Source organism: Helicoverpa armigera, chromosome 26 (genome assembly GCF_030705265.1).
Source record: "Helicoverpa armigera isolate CAAS_96S chromosome 26, ASM3070526v1, whole genome shotgun sequence".
Lineage (NCBI taxonomy): Eukaryota > Metazoa > Arthropoda > Insecta > Lepidoptera > Noctuidae > Helicoverpa > Helicoverpa armigera.
Window position 1 is genome coordinate 7444368 of NC_087145.1, and position 21239 is coordinate 7465606.

At 35.7% G+C, this 21239-nt stretch overlaps 3 protein-coding genes across 7 annotated transcripts; 2 read left to right on the top strand and 1 right to left on the bottom strand.

Moving 5' to 3' along the window:
• Window positions 1-4975: 4975 nt before the first annotated feature.
• Window positions 4976-6916, bottom strand: LOC110372656 (U3 small nucleolar ribonucleoprotein protein MPP10). The gene has a single exon (XM_021329545.3). The coding sequence runs from the start codon at window positions 6781-6783 to the stop codon at window positions 4996-4998; it is 1788 nt and encodes a 595-aa protein (XP_021185220.3). The 5' UTR covers window positions 6784-6916; the 3' UTR covers window positions 4976-4995.
• A 268-nt stretch (window positions 6917-7184) lies between these two features.
• Window positions 7185-17386, top strand: LOC110372658 (nuclear receptor subfamily 2 group C member 1-A). Of its 5 annotated transcripts, none has more exons than XM_064041810.1 (11): window positions 7185-7349; window positions 9986-10114; window positions 10809-10958; window positions 11578-11702; window positions 12150-12270; window positions 13019-13129; window positions 13479-13577; window positions 13994-14165; window positions 14675-14864; window positions 15315-15462; window positions 15961-17386. In XM_064041810.1, the coding sequence occupies exons 2-11, from the start codon at window positions 9991-9993 to the stop codon at window positions 16191-16193; spliced, it is 1473 nt and encodes a 490-aa protein (XP_063897880.1). In that variant the 5' UTR covers window positions 7185-7349; window positions 9986-9990; the 3' UTR covers window positions 16194-17386. The 5 variants fall into 5 exon arrangements, with proteins under 5 accessions (XP_063897880.1, XP_063897883.1, XP_063897882.1 ...); XM_064041813.1 differs by having other exon boundaries at window positions 12165-12270; XM_064041812.1 differs by having other exon boundaries at window positions 11581-11702.
• A 1717-nt stretch (window positions 17387-19103) lies between these two features.
• Window positions 19104-21098, top strand: LOC110372664 (carbonyl reductase [NADPH] 3). Its single transcript, XM_021329556.3, has 2 exons — window positions 19104-19820; window positions 20231-21098. Exons 1-2 carry the CDS (start codon window positions 19187-19189, stop codon window positions 20434-20436), a joined length of 840 nt encoding a protein of 279 aa, XP_021185231.3. The 5' UTR covers window positions 19104-19186; the 3' UTR covers window positions 20437-21098.
• Window positions 21099-21239: the final 141 nt, after the last annotated feature.

Consider the following 21239-nt stretch of genomic DNA (forward strand, 5'->3'; position numbering starts at 1 on the left):
TTGTGAGTTCTAGCAAAAGGGGCTGGTTAAAAAAGTGCTAATAAACTTCGACTTTCACATCCAGACGTAGGTACTTATTTTTCACAAATTATGTATCTTTTACTAAATAAACGCACCTATTCCTTTTTCTTATCTTCTTCAAAATAACAATAAATTATGTACCTATTATGATTTCATACAAAACATCGTCATCCCCAGCCTTCTTATTGTCCCATTGCGAGACACAAGCTTCTTCTTATAAACAGAAGAAATGACAGTTATGAATGTTATTCACTAAACATGAAAAGACATCCATTCTCAATTAGTTACAAATATACATAATTTTCATCCCACAAGAACCCGCAAAGAAAGTCCAACTCGCAAATTCCAAGCCAGATTAGTCCAGTTAAAACCGGTTTTCTCAAGTCACTAGGTTACCTCTGAAGTTAGCTGCACAGAGCATTTTTCCCGTGGTAAGCGTGCGTTGTAGTCGTCTGATTTATACGTCGCTTATCTGGCTGCTAAATTTATTTGTCTGCGTTGCTTCCCGGCGATGCTGGCCTGGTACTTGGGTTGTGAATGTTTAGATAGGGCTCGGGATATTAAGGGTGGGTGGAAAGTAAAGTTGTTTTTTTTGTTTTTGATGTTAGCTAGGATCAGTAATACAGACTAAATAGCAAAAATAGCAAAAAAATGTGTAAAAATAGCAAAAAAAAATATCTTAAACATCGCTCTTTAGTATCCATCGCTTTTGAACAGTGTACCTACCTGCTAATTTGCTACTCATTTACTTAGATATTGTGGCCGATCAACACTTTAAATGGCTCTAATCATGCAGATAAAACCATGCCCAAAAAATGGAAAACAATTAGAAATCGCATATTTACAGATCAATACAGTACCTACTCAGTTTCGTTTTGTTTTCATTCACCAACAAAAAAAATAAAAAAATCTCCAAAAAAATATAACCTGCCCCATCTACACATCCCAACTCTACACTCCCCAAGTCTCGGGGGCGCTGGTAATTGTACAAATTATAAATTTGTGACCGACTGCCGCTGTTGCGGGATTAAATCGCGCGCTCTACTCGCCGCGCGGTCGCAGCGCAGTCGCCGCGGCGTCGCAGTCGCGTCGCATCGCGTACAACAAGCAAAAATATTTCAGAAGGTCCTTTTATGGGAAATCATCACCTGCAATATCCCATTGTTTTGTCATACCTATGTACTGTTATGTGTACATCTTTTGTTCGAGATCCTAAATAAATAAATGAGTCCTCCCGCTGTGGGTTAGCAGCGTGAGGGAGTGTCAGACTCTTACTGACTGTAACCCATCGTGATCCTTCATAGGCCTTTTATGTACCAGGGCCTCGGTAACTCTTTCGAACAATCCTGCATGTGCCCTAAAGGGTCCATAGGTACGTACCTATATAACATATGGAATGTTACTCGTGAGATGACGGCAGATAGAAGAATAGGAAAGAAAAAGAACGTGACCAACGACCCCAAACAACATTGGAATAAGAGCAGGAGGAGTGAAAGTAGACTTTTGTCATATAAAGATAGACTTTAATAAAGGTTCTGTGCAATGATTATGAAGAATAATTTCTAGGTTTTATTCAATCTGAATGACGAAGTAAACTAGAACTTCTAACACACATTTGCAGTGGCGTTATCGCCCGCAGTGTTTTGTTTATTAAAGCCATTTATATTATAGTAAGTTCAACTCAGTCGTGCGCGCGGCCCTATGTGTGGGTAACCCTTGTACATATACAGTGACTTTGTGTGCGTGACAAGAGGTACAGTCGGGTACAAATACTGTTATTTAGGGGTTGTATACGGCTGTATAAAGTACAATTATTACGTAATTTAGTTTATTTATTTATAATGATTCTGTATCGCTACTTGAAAAATCAAATGATGAATTTTCGGATTCGCTACTTTCACCAATGTTAATTATAAATTCTGACTCCATGTCAAAATGTCTATAGTATTCTTCTTTTTTCTTTTGTACATGTCGACAAGTATTACCCAACATCCCTTCATCAATTTGACTTACCTAAACGTTCATTTATGAGTTTCATTATTTCCGTCTTATTTTGGTCGACATTATGCGAACACACATTTTGTTTCCATTATTATACTAAATTATAGGTCTTTTTACATTCTTAGTCCACACATTTATTTATTGTCCGCGTAGCTCGGGGAGCTAGAAAATATGTAAGGAGTATTTAATTCATCTTAGATATTTCACTTCATTTATTTCTTAGATACTGTCAATGTCAATTTGAAAAGCCGTATGAGAAAATAATGATAAACTGTAAAATGTAATAATAAAAAGCTTTGAATGTTGTTTCATTTTTTTGAAACGCTACCTGACTCCTTAAAACATTTTCTCCGTGAAGAACTAGACATTTTCGTAAACGACTGTACCCATAACAAAAAGCGATGAGAACACGTCATCCTCGGACGACGTCACTGTCACACGAATGAAAGTTGTATATTTACAAGCCGACGCACACATAGGGCCGCGCGCAAATCTGAGTTGAACTATCTATAACATGTATGCATTGTGATTTTCATCCTAAAGCACCGGTATGAAGACGTTTGGTCTAACGCAGTGGTTTCTTACTTTGAGATAAATATAGTTACCGTAGAGAATTTCTCCTATCATAGGTTGGTAAACTATTTGAACAACTTCTTATGATTAAGATTACCATTTACCCTTTTATATATTTAAAAAAAAGTTATGATTAGTGGTAATTGTTTTTAACGTATTTTTAATATTCATCTGTAACTGATTTTCCCACGTTCTCACCCGCGTACTACGGGAACTACTGCTACTGCGTACCTAGAGAAAATATAGCCTATTACTCGGGCATAGTCAAGCATTGAAATAATTTTTCAAATCGCTTCGGTAGTTTCAAAACCTATCACAGTTAGTCATTGACCTTTTATCATCCTACTGCTGAGCTGTGGCCTCCTCTCATACAAGAAGGTTGAGCGTTAATCACCATGTGCGACAGATGCGGGTTGGTCAGACTTTACAGGCCAGGTTTCCTCGAGATATTTTCCTGTTAATCAGTTATTGGTGTCTAAAATAAACTTTAGAAAGTACATACAAACTTAGAAAAGTTGTACTGGTAGGTTAACTGACCTGCAATCGATCCCACACACTCATACATGAAAAGACGGTGCATTACCCACTAGGCCTCCACGACATCCATAGTTAACATACCAAAAATATTTAGACTTCTTGTCAAAGTCAATAAATAAATACAACAAAAAAACTAGAAACTACAACCTAATAGCCGAAATACGGAAACCCACCAGATGAAATTAAAAATTTCGTAGTTCCTGCAAAAAAACTCACAGCAATTTGTAGTAAGCGCGACTGTGGTGACAATATTAGGCGCTTGTCTGTTTTTTGGGACCATTCTGTACTTCTACTCGGAAATAGAGGAACTCGTATATACAGCCTAAATGGTTTGAAGTTATAGAATTTTTGAATATGTAAGATATTCTAGGTATACCTACCTACCTATATATTCGATTTATCGAAAATGCCTGAATTTTTAAAATCCTTTCTTGAAGTACATATATGAAAGAGTAAGTATACCTAGGTACTGTTGTTGGTTTAATATTTACTTATAGGAGGTCAAGCAGCCAATATATTACATTAAATCTTAAATCACTCCTAAATTAGTTTCAGAAAATAGCATTTTATTAGCGTCTTTAGCTTTCATAAAAAAAAAATACCCAAAACCGCACTTAGCTACGTATCATAAGCACAATAGCAAGTGTGCTTAGGTATTTAACATTTGTAGTCTAAAACTAAAAAGTAACGACCACCGTTATGTAACTTTCAGTCGTCGGCTAACTGCTATGGGTCACGTTGAGCTGCGAAGCAGTTGTCTCTTTGTATGGAGGCGGTATGGCGAGGACTCCTCGCTTAGGGGAGATGATTTTGAGTTTGTTAAGTAACTGGGCCCAGCCAGCGATTTCACTCACATCCCGTAGGAACTACTTAGTTAGCGCACCTGGATAAGAATGGCCTCTAGTAGGTATTCTTCGATAGGTATATGGGCGAAACGTACGAGCCACATTCACAGCACACGGCGATCGCCCCATGACTTTCTAATACATAATGAAAAGGGCATAATGAAAAGGGCATTGAAAGACTTGTTTAGATATAGCTACGCCGTACAGTCTTTGGTGGAGCACTACTTACAGGCAAAGATTTGATTTAGATATCACACCCGAAGCTCAAACGAACAAGCTCTTCAGTAATTTCTTCCCTTATGCACATGAGTTAGATAACTAACGACAAACGCCCACTCCACACCAACTTCTTCATAACTCGCATGTCGTCTGATTCGTCTCGGGCCATATCGCTAGGTTTTTCCACTGCTAATTACTGCCAGTGCGCAGTTACGACCGAGTTGCTCCCGAAAGCCAACAGTTTGGGGATTTCATTGTATTTCCGTACATATGTAGCTGTAGGCTTTGTCTGTTTACTTGAAAGAAGATAGAATGGTGTAGAAATGTTGTTATTGTTAAATATTGGATGCTAACTCTCGACTTATGCCATGTATTGAAAATGTATTGTAGGTGCAATGATATACCCGTAATCTAGCAAAGTGTGTAAGTATTATGGAAGAAATAATCTCTTTGAGTAAATAAACAAGCTAGAAGTCTGGCTACTTCATATATTTTTAAATATTACTTAAATTTTTATGCGTAAACATCCATCTCACAAATGACGAAAGAACCAATAAGTAGCTTGGCTGGGAATCGAACCCCGGCCTTTGTACTCAGCAGTCGCAATAACGACCAGTTTACGAAAGGCTACTTTTACAAGTTTTTTATAATCAATTTCAGTGCTTGACTTGACTAGATATGCACTAATCGCTCAATACCTAATTGGATCTGCTTATCAAACATAAGCTTATACTATAAACAATTATGACAGGTTTCCTTGAAAAATAATAACAACAATAAACACAACAAACATTTATTTTTATTGTCCTTTATTCTTAACATTACGCTTCTTAATCATACTTCTAGAATCATCTGTCAACTGCTGGAAGAATGCCTTAGACGTCTTCAGAGATTTATCATCAGACACTGCACCCTTCTCCGTATTCCTGTGCTCCGTAACCTTCTCCACTTTTCCTTTCTGTCTCTGATGCTTCTTCTTTTTCCTCCTTTCTCTATTCTTGTCTGTTGCCGTCCGTTCTTCTTTACTCATTAGTTCTCCTCTACGTTTCTTCTTAACCTCTTCTGGTGCGAGTAAGGCCGCATCACTGGTAGCAACTGGGGCAACTTCTTCCATTGAAATAGCTGGAGTGTTGCTGACAATCTTGACTTCGGCTTGTGGTGCTTTCGGCGTGTAATGGTAATGGCATAATGCATCTAACTTAGCAAATAATTTGCTCATTGCGTCTCTGATCGCCGTATGACTTTCCGGTTCTTTCTCCTCTTGTACTTCACCTGACTGCGCCTGCTTTTGTTTCAAATACTCAGCTTCATAAACCTGAGCTAAACTCAACTTGCTTTTAGCATGATCTAGTACTTCCGTTTTACGGAATGAGAGTTGGTCATCAACTGGTTTTTCCTTCTTTACAACGTCGTCCCAAGCTTTGTCTTTGATTCTGCGTCTTATTAGTTCTTCTAGTGTGACCGTAGTTTGTTCGGTGATGATTGGCGGTGGTCTACTGGTCAGGTCAAAGTCTACGACTTCTTCGAGGAGTGAGTTTTGAGGACGACGGGTAGCATCAACCTCTCCCTTCAACTGCCAAGGTGCTTCAGAGAGCGTTTTCTGCTCCAATTTTTCTATTTGTTGCTTCAAACGTTGCTGCCGTAGTTCAAATTCTGATTGCTTTTCACCTGGCAGTTTTTGTATATTGTTGTTTGGTACGTCACTATCTACTGACTCATCATCATCGTCATCCGAAGAGGCTTCAAGAGCAAATCTGACTTTTTTCTTATCACCTTTCTTTGAAGTTTCTTGTTCAGACTGTTCACTTTCTTCACCATCCTCAATATCATCCATATCTTCACCATCATCATCCTCATCATCCATTTTGTCACCATTTATTTGACTGTCATCATTTTCCTCACCTTCCTGGTTAAAGAAGTCAGAGTACATGGCTTCCTTGCCTCCTTCTTCACCATCAGAACCGTCCTCATCATCAATATCTTCGAACATATCAATAGCATCATCTTCACTGTCAGAACCTTTTGCTTTCCCTTCATTCTTCTCTTCGCTGAGCAAGAACTTCTCCATATCCTGTAGCTTGAAGAAGTTATCATCTACTATTGAGGGTTTGGCTTTAGATTTTGGTAACGATGGCTTCTTTTTCTTAGGTTTCTCTTTGATATTTTCATTTTCATCATCCTGATTCCCTAAATCAGATTCCTCTCCTTCTGACATGGATTCTTCACTATCTACATCCTTATTATCTTTAGGTTTATCTTCAGAAGTCTTTACAGGGAATTCTAAGTTAGTTTTAGTGGACATGCAGTTAGCAACTTCCCAAACCAGTTGATCCCAACACTCAGAGTTCTGGAGTTCAATTTGCTGCCAAATCTGCTCCTCATCAAAGTCCTCGACTATCAACTTGGGTAACGCAGCCTTCTTTACCTTCTTATCAACAGTTTCCTGGGATTTCGTATAGTCATAAAGAGATTTAACCAAGTTTTGGATATCATCTTTGAGTTCACTCTGTACAGTCAAAAACTTTGCTGGTTTTTCAGTGAAAACATTGAATTTGTCTATGATATTATTTAATTTTGGACAAGCCATGGTGCCTTCTGTTTTTAACAGTAATTATATTACGTTTCACTGTAGATTTCACATGAAAATAAATGAGAAGAGAACCTTTGATTACAACAAAATCACACGCGGTTTCGTTTATATCCGAGTTGTCATGTGTCGATGTCAATGTCAATTTTCGCATGATCAAAACAGATAAAAAATCGTTTGATTCAGAAATGTAATAAACCCAAAATATGACGTGATGTTGTTAAAACAAGTTTTCTTTATATTTATACAATAAAAATACTGTGAATTAAATAATAATAGATCAATTGCAATAGTAAATCAATTGCAAATTATAAAAAAAGTCCTACTTCATCGATCCTTGATTCATTCGTTTTCATTTTGATTCGTTCACCAACACAACATCATTCATTCATGACCACTTTAACTTTTTTTTTATTTACTTTTGTTTTGTTGTATCGTGGAAAATTAGTGATGAATATAGTGAAAAATCATAATAAATTGTAAATGGTGACATTTCTTACTCTACAACAACGTTGTGATACACAATAAATGTGAAACACACGGAAACTTTTAACACAAAACAAAAGGTGAGCTCGTACGGGATAACTGTATTTGTGGCTGTATTTTTCACTTCAGTGCTCTTGGCTTGCCTTCCATACGATATTTATAGTTTACTACAAGGAAACCTTATCTTTTGCACCTCTTTAGTAATAAGAAACAAAATAATCAGTGTTTGGAATAAGAAAAATCCCATGATCTTAAAAAGTGAAAGGTACAAATGTATGCAACTTGTTTTTTTTCTCGTTCATAAGGTACATAAGCGCATTCATGGCCTCACGGATGCTTTCTCAAGTAAATTACCATGCAGAAATCTTGAGCGTTCTGTTTTGAAGGTCAAAATATGGCTCAAAGGTTGTCATGACATTGTTCATTGTATCTTGACATACATGAAGGACTTCTGTTGTATAAATAAGACAAACCTGATGCAAATATGATGTGTGAAATAGTTCTAATGGTACTGACTCGATATATTTTATGTGGAGTACTTAGTAGTTTCTGTTAACAGCTCACTTTGGAGGTATCAAATATATTACCAAGTAAATGGCAACTTATTAATTGCAATGGAAATATTGTTATCTCACAGCAGTAGCCTTTAATCGCATGTGTTCAATAATATTAAACTTTTAAAATCCAATATTGGTTCGGTCATACAATTTAGTAGGGTCATTTCGCCTGTTCGCGTCCATTTAGTGCAGTTGGCAAGTTTGACGGCGATAATAAAAATGCCCCAGCACTAATTTCTATGGAAAATTTGTGTAATGTATTCATTATATACTCTATTTTAAGATTAACTTTCAGTTGTATTAGAAATATCTTTCGTTTTCTATTTAAATAGGTAAACCTCAGAATTAGGCGTTTTACCCAGTTTGCGTCCACAAAATCCAAATCGCGTCCACCCATGGTCCAGTTCGCGTCCAGTAGCTTAGAAAAGGAATATAGGGGTGAAATTTTTAAGAATTAATAAAGAAAGATTGTATTTGACCAATTTCTTTATTTAACAATAAACTTAATTATTAAAAATCAACATTATCATCATTTAAAATTCACTTTAAAAAATAAAAATAATTCTTCTCAACATTGGTTTAAGTAACTTAAAATAAGATTAAACAGTAAATTGTTTTATTAAGATATATATGTGGTTATAATTTAAATGTAATTTAATTATATATATAATTTAAATATTTAATTATGATTTAATTATAACCACGTATATATCTTAATAAAAAAATGTACTGTTTAATCTGAATATATTAAGTAATTTCATTTAAGATAAGTTCTTCGGATACAGGAAAAAAGAAGGAAAAGACAACATACACAGAAGAAGATTTAAAGAAAGCATTAAATGATATTCGAGAGAAGAATAAATCGATAAAAAAAATATGCAAAGAATATGCTACCTTGTCTGATAATTTATTGACTCAACAATTCTTTTAGTTGTATGTTTATACAAAATTGTTATATTGGCCAAAAACTTACTATAATCAACGCGGGTCTTTCCCTGTGATTTTAGGGTAAAATTAATAGAACTGATTACTGTTTATTTTTCAAGTTGCAAAATTAATTGCCTAATTTTAAGTTACTTAAACCAATGTTGAGAAGAATTATTTTTATTTTTTAAAGTGAATTTTAAATTATGATAATGTTGATTTTTAATTTAAAATAGTAAAAAAATGTACTGTTTAATCTTAATATATTAAACAGTACCTATGTTTTAATTATTTTTATAAGCAAGTATTTAACGAAAACAGTGGACGCAATTTGGTTTATTATTATAGAGGATAGTTTTAGTTCGCGTCCATTGTGGACGCAAAGTGGAAGTTTTGTAAAATTCGATGTAGTAATTCGCGTCCACCTTATTTTATTCGTTTAATATAAAAAAACATTACCAAATTCATAAAAACATTATACCTTTATTCATCATTAAAATGTAGAAATAGCTATCTATACTATAATTCACATAAAACAATATAAAACTTACCATCAAACACGCCGCTGCACACTAATTTTTATCTAAAATTCAGCGTGTTTGTGCTTTCTTGTTGAAGAGCCTAGACTAATTATTTTTTCTAAAAGGATTGGTTGGACGCACAGAACTTTTGTCTATCTGTGCGTGCCTCTTATACATTAACGTATTAGCGGTAATGATCTTTCGTTTGATTGGTGTGTTAATTATCTTGTTTTCGAAGTTTTTTAAAAGGAGATCGGCAAAATGGACGCGAACTGGGCGATGGACGCGAACAGGCGAAATGACCCTATCTTGTCATAATCGTCTTCACTGATTTCCAAACTTCAACAATAACATAAACATCGGTTTTCTTCAAAACTACTGTTTACTATAAACTCACATTCAATTTCCAAAGTAAACAGTTGCTTTCATAATAATGGATGTGTATGTAGTCTGTGAAAACGGGCCATAATTCATCCATATGATTATTAGCTAGTACAACTGAAACATAGCCACAAACACAATCTCTGTAGTCACTAGATAATTATTGATCTAAAAAAAATATAAAAAAAGCGATCAGTGTCATTTCCTACCTTGATACTAACAGAGGAGCCATAGACAAAAAGAAGAAGACGAACCACAAGCTCCCAGACACACATACTCCTACGTTAATCCTTCTTAAAAATGTGCACTAACATTATATTCTCATGTCTCCAGTGACAATGGAAGGTCAAGACCAGATGGAGATGAAGTTCAGTGGCAACAGCGAGGTGGGCGGCCTGGAGCTCTGCATTGTGTGCGGAGACAGGGCTTCTGGAAGACATTATGGAGCTATTAGCTGTGAAGGTAAGTCATTTAAGCACTGCATAAGAAATAATAATTTCACAGTCAAATATTTATTAAATACAAGATAGATATTTCCTTTGAGTAGGCATTATCTTGACACACAAATCATTATCTGCCTAGTCTTTTCCCAACTATGTTAGGGTTGGCTTCCAGTCTTACCAGATGTAGCTGAGTACCAGTGTTTTACAAGGAGCGACTGCCTATCTGATCTCCTCAACCCAGTTACTTGGGCAACCCAAAACCTTTAGATTAAGTAAGACTATTGTCACAAAATATATTTATCCAAGATAGTAACTCTGTGAGTAGGCATTATCTTGATACAATACATATACAAATGATGATACAATTGATTAGGTAATAGTCATTCATGTCTTTGTACTGATTTTGGCTGCAGTTTATTTTTGAATTTAGCTTTTAAATGAAACATCATATCATGAATTTTTGCTAAAACTTAAAAACTATTGAAAGTTGATTGTAAAGCAGCACTTGAATATCAAAATTTATAAAAGGCACTTTTTACTGGGAAGAAGTGACGCAATAAACTAACATTGCAAAATCAAAATGTTCTAGTTCAAATAGGTTTATAAAAGCTATTTAGAAACTTCAAGCTAGTCACGTTTAGTTAAGTGGCTACTCAAAAGAACTACAGGAAAGTACCTAATTTCATCACTAAACTAAAACTTCCTCATTCCAGGCTGCAAAGGATTCTTCAAGCGTTCAATCCGCAAGAAGTTGGGCTACCAGTGCCGAGGCAGCATGAACTGCGAAGTCACCAAGCATCATCGGAACAGATGCCAGTATTGCCGTCTGCAGAAGTGTTTGGCTTGCGGCATGAGGAGCGACTGTGAGTGTTTTAAACTTTTGTATTGAAGTAGGATAGTTTTAGAGTATGGTTAGACTTGGGTAAGAAGATAAATGAAAAGCTTATTACACGAAAACGTATCGTAGTAAAGACTCGAGAAATTAGGAGGCAAAAATACTTACTTCACGAAAATGTAGGGTAGTGAAACTTGAACGCATTTTATTCGCATTTTCACAAAATTTATGAATACTTTAGTCGTCAGTTGTGTTCCTTTTACGGCACAAATTATGTAGGATACAAGGAATTTAATCTTTTATAATATTTCAAAGTTTCCGCCAGTGATTTCATCAGATTCCGTGAAAACTTCTTCACGCACCAGAATAAATGTGCTATCCTGACACTGGAATCAATTTTCAAATCGGATCTATAGGTAGTGAGATTTGCACACCCAAGTAAACTCTTCAGCTTTACAATATAAATATAGCTTCACCAATTTGTAAATATTACCTAGTCCTCCACAAAAAATATAATTTAAACACCTGCCTAAAAAAACGTTTACCTAGCATCTAACAAGAAATGTTGTAAAATATGACACTTAAAATGTATATGAGTGTATAAAGTTAATTCTGATGAGCAATAATTCTTGCACTGTATGCGACAGCGGTCCAGCATGAACGCAAGCCCATCGTGGACAAGTCTAAGGGCGAGCAGAGGGAAGGTCTGCATGATAGACAGGCCGCTTACTCCAAGTTCTTGGGGTTGGCTGGTCAGGCTCAGGCGGGGCAGGTAAGATGAATTTATTTAAAAAATAAAGTAAATAATTTAAATTTTGCATATGAGATATGAGGTAGGCATTATAAGAGTTTTGATAAACTCGCATATTTCTTAAACATGATAAAATTGTTAGTCTTTTTTTTACCATATTATACTGCTGCTAAATGTTATGCAGATTTTTTTTTTGTGCTACATAGCTCTTAAATCTTTCTCTCTGACACTCATCTTTTTCCCCACTTTCTGATATATTCAATTAATTTAGCGAGTCAGCCTAATATTTATTTTTGGGGAATGTCCGCAAAAAGAAGGACACAATATCACACACTCCAGGGTTCATTTTGTGATTCGCATTTTTTTATCAGTTTTAATTACAGGGTTTATTATAATAATAAATAATCCATTTACAATACCCTAGTCTACAACCTACTATGAAACGAATACTATACTCAAAGTAAACAGGACGTATATTCTCAGATAAATCCTAAGGAGGAGCCTCACGAGGCGTACGGCGCGGTGTCGCCGGCGCCCGCCATCAATTTCGCGCTCGCCGCCGCCGTCGCTTTCAATAAGGGGAACCCGGGTAAGTTATACTTTAGACAACTGTTTGATAGTAGTGGCCCTTGGCCCAAATTTACCGATATTGTAAATGTGTTTTTTTCTTCAAACAACTACCTAGCAAACAGTTGTATCACGAAATCGCACGTTTATGATGTTGGTGAATTAGTAGAATTCTTCGCTTATTCCTTAACACGAAAAAGATAGACACTTATCTAAACACTAGCTTCTGCCAGCGGTTTCACCCGCATCCCGTGGGAACCTCTGCACGAACCCGGATAAGTAAGTAGCCTATAGCCTCGATAAATGGGCTATCTAACACCGAAAGAATTGTTCAAATCGGACCAGTAGTTCCTGAGATTAGCGCGTTCAAACAAACAAACAAACTCTTCAGCTTTATAATATTAGTATAGATAGTTCAAAATTTCATATCTCGAAGAATAATCTCTTTATCAACACAAAGGTGAAAAACTATGGGTTCTAATTGTGACTGTTTCGCATCTATTTGTCCGCATATACAGCTTTCTCTTTGAACTAACCGATCCGAACCCTATTTAAACCCACACATAATCAACCACGGCGAAAGAATTTTAGAATGATATGAAAGAAATCATATGGAACCTTACACACACTTGCACTTGGGAAATTAGTCGAATCGTCTGAATCTGGAAAAATCCCAGATAGGACATTTGACAGAATTTGCCCATGACATGTGTGCGTTCACCATATAAATGTTATGGAGAAAGGTATTTAAAACAAGATATTTGTTACAGTATCACCATACTTAACTCCGGGTAACGCTGGGGACATAGAAGGCGCTCGCAGACAACAGTTGATGTTGCAAACACAACTTGCCAAGAATCTCTTCAAAATGGGACAGTTTGGTGAGTAGCTCATAAAAGTCAACTAGATTTCAGCTTGTGGATGAGTTTCTGTATTGGATTGGGATAAAAAGTACCTTATGTCCGTCGTAGCTACCTCCCCACCGATTTTCAGAAAATTCACTTTTTTACGTATATATATATCTGATTATGTTATAGCCGTATTATTTTGTTATTTACAAGTAAAATGCTTTGTGAAAATACAGTAATTCAATTCATTTTTTTTTGTCCTTTAAGCTTATTAACTAGTTTAATTTTTTGCATCTTACACTTAAATATTGTAAAAAAACATTTATATATCTACTCAAAAAATCAAAATCGAACTGATGAATAATATAATATTTTTGTCCAGGTGCAATAAATGAGTATCTTCAGTCGGCTTACGGCACGACACAGCCAGAAGTGCCGCTAGCTGCCTTACACGCCGCTGCCGAAACACAACAGACTGAACGTAAGTAACTATTGTTACAATTTGTAATATTAATATCTATTATCTGCTACTGCCATCTGTCGACAAAGGATAAATAATTCTAATATTTAATTTTAATATTTTGATTTAGCTAAAATAATTTTAGTTCACGATTCTTCTTGGTGATTAAATAAGAGAAGATATATAAATATTATATTGAATAAGTCGAACTTTTTACGTTAATTTTCTAACGCAGCTATGAATTTGTAGGTAGTTTGGGAACTTGTAGGTGCTTATAACAGTAGATATGCACTTTTTTGTGTGGAGTGATTAAAAATATTACGAAATAATTATTAAGGCAATCTGTGATAGTATTTTTGGTGTTCCACAGGGTTGAATACTAGGTTGTTTAAAACTTAAAATTAGGCAATATCTTGACGTAATTTTACCTTACACAGCGGAAGGCGGCGGCGGTATACTAAGCACCCCCGAGTCAGTGCAGCTGTGCGTGTCCCTCCCGGGCGCTGCGCCCGCGCACCTGCGCTTACACGCGGTGTGCGAAGCTGGAGCCCGACTTCTGGCCGCGGCCGCACGCTGGCTGCGAGCTGTGCCAGCTGCGCATGCCTTGCCGTAAGTATAAGTATTCATAACATATGGAGAAATCCGAAATAAAATATTTCAATTTGAATAAGACTTTACCAAATCTGACATTGGTATTTGACGAAAAGTAGATGTATTAAAATGTAGGAGCTTCTGCTCACGCTTGGTCCATACCAAAAATGAGGAAAAAAAATTAAAACTGTTTCATGATCCAATTAATTTAATTTGGCTGTTTGGATGTAAAACATAATAAAAAACCATCATGGCGTTAAGGTATGCGCGGGGAGTTCTACCACCGATGTCCTATTGACAAAAGCTACCACAGATTATCAAACTATACGGATTACAGTTTATCGCAGTCGAAAGTTTCATATCGACTTATTACAATAAATAACAAATTATTACAAGAAAAAATATGCATTTTAGATATTTACCTGTATTTTACCCGAATTCCATGTATTTTTCTGAATCTTTCGAAGTACATATAGTGGGCCAGATTTGAAACATCTCATTTTGAAACAATTTTCTCTCCCCCACAGTTTCGAGATCCAAGTGACACTTCTAAAGAAGTGCTGGCCGGAGCTGTTCGTGCTGTCGCTGTCGATGTTCAGCCAGCAGCTGTCGCTGAACTCGCTGCTGCCACAGATGGTCAGCCACCTTCAGCAAGTGCTGCGGGACAGAGCTAGCAGCGACTGCGTGGATAGATCGCATGATATGGCTGTGCCTGAGGTAAGGAATGTTAGGTTATACATATAATATAATATTTTCTTTCCAGTAGACTCCTTCAGCGATTGGTTAGAGAAATGGTAAAGTTTTTAAGGAAACCAGGTTTGTTACACATCACAATCTTCTTCGGTTTCATACAAAGCATAATACATCTGATGTCGTAACTTTGTTTACAAAATGGCTGTTGGAGAGAGTACCCAAACCAAGATCTAAGTTTCATCAAGAATCAATTTAGTTGTTTTAAGTGAAAGGGCGACATCATACATTTCATGTATGTGTTATTTTGTTTTGTTTGTTTCATGATAGGTAAATATCTTTGCCATTAAAATCATCAGCAGTCCTTGAAAATATTTTTTGTATCTCGTCTATTTTCGATCATAGACACTACATCAGCAGTAATGCACCAGTAATTTCTACACACTTCACCTTGTCTAATATTAACTTTATTTACAGATCACACCATCAGACTACTCAGACGAGCGGATAGCTGAAGTGAGCAGCAGTCTGACGCGGCTGCAGCAGTTCATCAGCAACATGGAACAACTTCGTGTGCAACAGAGGGAGCATGCTCATCTTAGGGCGCTGTGTCTGTTCTCGCCTGGTGAGTAGACGCGTAGGCTGCTGATATAAATGTGACTTCTATAGGTCACCAATGTAGTGTTTAAAGAAGAGAATAGTCCAATCTGCTTTTTTGATTAAATAATGGAGGTCTAAATAAACAATGTAAACCAATTACAGCTTTTTCCGTTATTTTTTTAGAATAGACCAACTATCTATGGTTTGGTTTGCAATTCCACCAAATACATAAACTGTCTATCCATTGTTGTGCGATTAGAGATTTAATTTTGTGTTTTGCTCCTTAAAAATTGTGTCTAACAAGGTCGTATCGCAAAACAATGGATAAATAGATTATAGGAAGGCACCGCTAAAAAAATATCAAAATGTGAATTGAACTAACTTTATGACTCGGAGCGACGCTCGATACGCTGAGCAGAAAGCACTTTTGCTCAGAAATTATTTGCGGAACGTCATCATGTTTCGCCACAACTGTACTAATCACTTCAACTAGACCTGAATATAATTTTAATTCTTCCCACAGACGGCGTACCAGACTTCCTAACCCGCAAACTTCAAGACTATCAAATCAAGGTCCTCCGTTCCCTCCGAGCCACCTGTCAGCCCGACGAGGATCGTCTGTCGACGCTGCTGCTGCAGCTGCCGGTGCTCAGGAGCTTCTCCGGGCCCTTCCTGGAAGACGTGTTCTTTGTGGGCTTCGTGGGCGACGTCAGCATCGATGACGTCATACCTTATCTGTTGAATGCTGAGCGCTAGGTTAGGGAGAGTGATGTGAATAGGCTTCTGATCAAGAAATTTTGAAAATTTTCTTCGTAGTATTAGTTAACAGTGACAAGATAAAAATTGACAGGCCCAAAGGCGATTTTTAACCCAGTTTTTTTATTGAATTGTATGGTTTTTTCTTGACTAGGTAATTTTTTTAGGGAAATCTGATTGTGTCCGAGGTGTTCGCTATACTTATAAGAAAGCCCTAATTATGAATGATTATATCTATTGTTGAAAACTGCGAATGCAGTTGCGTACGAATGTGGTTTTAAAATAGTGGCCTATTTCACAATAGCTTTATATTCATCATAGAATTCTATGTTCCTGTTTCACCATTTCTGAAAAACCCATGTACTTCAAAATAATAAGGGACTGGTATTTTTGGGAAATAGTGAAATGGCGACTATTATAAGCCAGTATGTAAGATAAGTGTTAACGGTGCTCTGCTTGTGCAAGCGATCATTCCTTCCAACTAAATATTAGTTGTAATTCAAGAAGCTTGTAGATATAACTGGAGACCAAACTATGTAAAAATTGTTGGGAGTCTCAAAACATAATATTCAAATACTTAACATGTTATGATATGATAAAACTAGATCAACAACAGCTATTTGTACTGAAAAGCGGCTAATTTGTATAAATAATATTTTTGTAACATTCGCCTCATTTTCTAAAACAAGTGTCTAAGGTCTGTTTAACTTTGTAATATTTAACACTGTATACGTTTTTTATCAAGCAGTTTGTCTGTGTAGGTTTTTTTTCACTTTGGTGTCTAGTTATTTCTATACCTTCTTGGTTGTAGTTAAATTAATATTTTAAATAGAGTTACATAATTATGTGTCAAAAATAATTTTATAAAATAAACTTTGTAATGTTGCCGTTACAAAAAATGTATGGTACACACTCAAGTGTTGCTAGTGTATCAGAATTTATAATTAAAGAATTAACTTTTAAAATGTAATCATAGATTAATTATAAGACTACATAGCAAATATTTTATTTATAAAAAAAAACAACTGATTGGATAGTTTATATTAACGTTTTAAGAATGTATGTTTACTTAATTTTTTTGACATAATAATCTTGGTATTACAAGATGACCAGTGAACATAAGAAACTTTAAATAATTTAAGTTATAAGTGCCTTTGACTTAAAAGACCTAATAAATTGATATACACATTTTATTGGCATGTTTTATTCGATATCCCTCAAAATACAAGAGTTTGTCCTAATTCGAATATGAGTTTTTAACGCCTCAACAATCGCTTCTATATCGAGATCGAGATATGACTGATCTCACTCTTATCAACTCACTCTCTTTCCATTCTGCACCATTGATTTTTTTTTCTGTTTTGATAGGAATTATTTACTCAATACTCCAATTGAGCACGCGCTTAAATCTTGAAAATTACAATCATTTTTATTTAAAGTCAGTTTAAAAATAAAATGCGGCTAAAATCAATGTTAATACAATAAACGTTTAAGCAGTAGTTTATTAGTTTAATATGTATTTGTTGGTATAAAAAAAGTCCTATCAAAGAGTGCCTACTTCAGTGGAGTATTAAGTATATTATGAATTTACGAAATACCCACGATTATAGTGGCAAGATTAGACACCTGCACAAAAACATAACACATTGCATCATACTAATCGAAAAAATCATGTAATAGGCCAAAGTCTGTAGGGGAGTAGGTATAGGTATGTATAGGATACTAGTTTCCCTGACTAAATAATAGTCAAATTCATATTCCGCCTTTTCTTTTTCTATGTTGAGGTCGACTTCCAGTCTAACCGGATGCCATTGAGTTTTAAAAGGAACAACTGCCTATCTGATCTACTTAACCCAGTTACCCGCCCGGCCAACCCTTGGTTAAACTGGTTGACAATTACTAGCGTCTAACTACCCGTAAGGACTGCTACAGATGTTCAAATGAAAACCGGGACCTACAGTTTATCGTGCCCTCCGAAACACCTACTTACATAACAATATAAACATTTATCATTCAATTGATAAAAGATATCTCTTGCATACTCATCTTTCAGACCCCTACCCAATATTTACATAACAATTGCAAATATGGTGTAATCACAGCGTAATATTATTTTTGGTTACACTTTATTGTGCAACATTTAGAAAATTACACCGTTTCTTAAAAACATTTTTGTATAAAAATATGAACTGCAACCTTAAAACAGAAATGGTCTTACGGGTTTTCTTTGCCCCTTCAACCAGAAAACGTGTTTGCCTATTGCTTGATCTATCTATTCCATTTACATGGAACAGATAGATCAAGCAATAAGATAGATGAAGTAATCTCATGAACAATTAGCACCTCTATGGTGCCAAAATTAGATCTGATGTAAGTGGTAGGTAGTTACCTAAATAGTAAGTATTTATTAATAACTACTAACACTGAAATTTTTCGAATCAAAGTAGTACTCGTACCTACCTAAAAACTTAGTTTCTGTACCTAAACAACTTTTAAAAAAACATTCGATACGCCATGTAGGTACTCCGATTTCCTTATCTACCCACAAAACTGTAATATTGATCGTACTAGTTTGTTTATTTTATTTACGAGTACCCACCTTTTGTCTTAAGTAATACTAATATGTATCTGTAGGTATTCGTTTCAAGTTTAACTTTTACTTCTCATATTAAGTGAATAATACAGTTTACTAAAAACTTTTAGAGAAAAACCCAAAGTATTAGAAAAACGTCCTTGTGAATGAGTCACGGCAACTAAAATAGAATTATTACTGAGTTAGTGACTAACGTAACGACTATATTCTACAAAACAAAACTTCGATCGATCGTACAATGACTTGCTTATTTTCAAGATTAACTGCGATATCATTATGACCGGCCAGCTCCTTATAAATACTGAATGAAGTGGTATGTAGCTCAGTATTTAAATGTCCGTTGACTTAGCAGGTTGTGTATTCAAATCCTAGTCAAATTCAACAATTTAACAACAGAAAAATGTCTTCAAAGGTTGCCATAGTTACCGGTGCTAATAAAGGCATAGGATTTGCAATCGTTCGTGGATTATGCAAGCGTTTTGATGGCGTGGTCTACTTGACTTCCCGAGACATTGAGCGCGGGAAAAAAGCTGTAGCCGACCTTGAGAAAGAAGGCTTAAAACCTAAGTTCCACCAACTGGATATCACAGACAAGAAAAGTGTGGAAGTATTTAGAGACTATATCAAGGAAAAATATGGCGGAATTGATGTTTTGGTAAATAATGCTGCTATAGCTTTTAAAGCAGCCGCTACTGAACCGCAATCAGTCCAAGCTGAACAAACCCTGTTTGTAAATTACTTCAGTTTGGTATCAACATGCGAGATTCTATTCCCGATACTAAAAAATGGCGCTAGAGTGGTCAATGTTTCTAGTTCTGCGGGACATTTGTCCAGGATTCCGAGCCAAGCGCTTAAAGACCGACTTTCTGATGAAAAGTTGACGATACCAGAACTGTCCAAGTTGATGCAGGACTACATAGATGCTGTGAAGCGAGGGTCTTATGCTGAGGAGTGGGGCAAGTCCTCGTATGTCGTTTCTAAAGTTGGTGTGAGTGCTCTGACGAATATTCAGCAGAGACTGGTTAATGATAGAGGTAAGTTTAATACTACTAAGAGTATATTTATAATATTTAAAAGATATTTTTGGTTGGCTGTTGTTTGGTTTATAGGTTCCGAATCGATTTAAAAAATTCTTTCATTGGCTATATTTCGTCCAAGATTCGGTAATTAGGACGTTTCCACGGGACGCGTCTGCAGCTAATTAGTTACTAATTAAACAAGCTTAATTTTAATAGCTTATGTACACCCACCTCTATGCATATATGTATTTATTTATGTACTCTCATTTACTTTGTCCCTCCCATATGTAGATATTTACTTCTATGGACGCCCTTCTGTACTCACTCCCCTATATACTTCCTTATTTACAGCCTCATACATGTATTACCCCACGTGCTTAAATATGTACGTTTACTTATTTATCTTTCTTACCCATCTTCCACAGACATAAAGGTGAACTCCGTGCACCCAGGCTACGTAGACACAGACATGACATCTCACCAAGGACCTCTGACGATCGATGAAGGCGCGGCGGCTCCACTTTACCTCGCCTTAGATGCCCCTGATTCCGTAAGAGGCAAATATTTGTGGCACGACAAGGATATTGTCCAGTGGGATAGTAGTGTTATTTCTAAGAGCCCTGGTTATTAATTATAATTACCTAAAATAATTAAATGTTGTCATCTAGTTTTGATAAAAAAAATAGCACCACTCTAGCATGAAGGGGGATAATAGTTATTTGTTATACAAGAGTGCAAAGTTGCTTTTTAACCGCGTGCTCAATTTTGATGACCGAGCAAGCGAAGGATTCTAAAATTGAAACACGAGCGTAGCGAGTGTTTCAATAATTAGAATCCTGAGCGATAGCGAGGGAATCAAAAGAGCACAAGGTGAAAAATCTTTGCACTCGAGTGCAACACGTAACTTTTCATCCCACCTCATCGAGGAAATTACTAAATGCAAAAAAACAATATGGCGCGCACATACGAGTATCAAATTAAAAAGATGTACTTACCTATTAAAGTTCATATATTTGAAAACTCACTTTAAAAATGAAACAACGTTAAAAATCTGTGTAAAAACAATAATAAATAATACTTAATTAATTGAATAATATGTTGTTTAATATGTATTTTAGTTTGAAGTCTTATCAAGATTGTCACAAATGGAGTATTGCACTCGATGTTCTAAATTCAAATCACTTTGCCGCTCTAGAGGATAAAAACGGCTTTTGCGCTCAGATATCAAAGGGTAAAACTACTCTTTCCGAGATGGTGGGATGAAAAAGTCTTTTCAAATCTTTGTCTCTGGATTTTGGTAAAAGATAAAGTTTGGTTTTTTATCCTTTACAAAAATTATGAGAAAATTTAAACAAAAATGTACCATGTTTGATTTAAGTCTATGAATTAAAAAATAGTTGGTTCCTATCGATATTATTTTTAAACTCATCATTA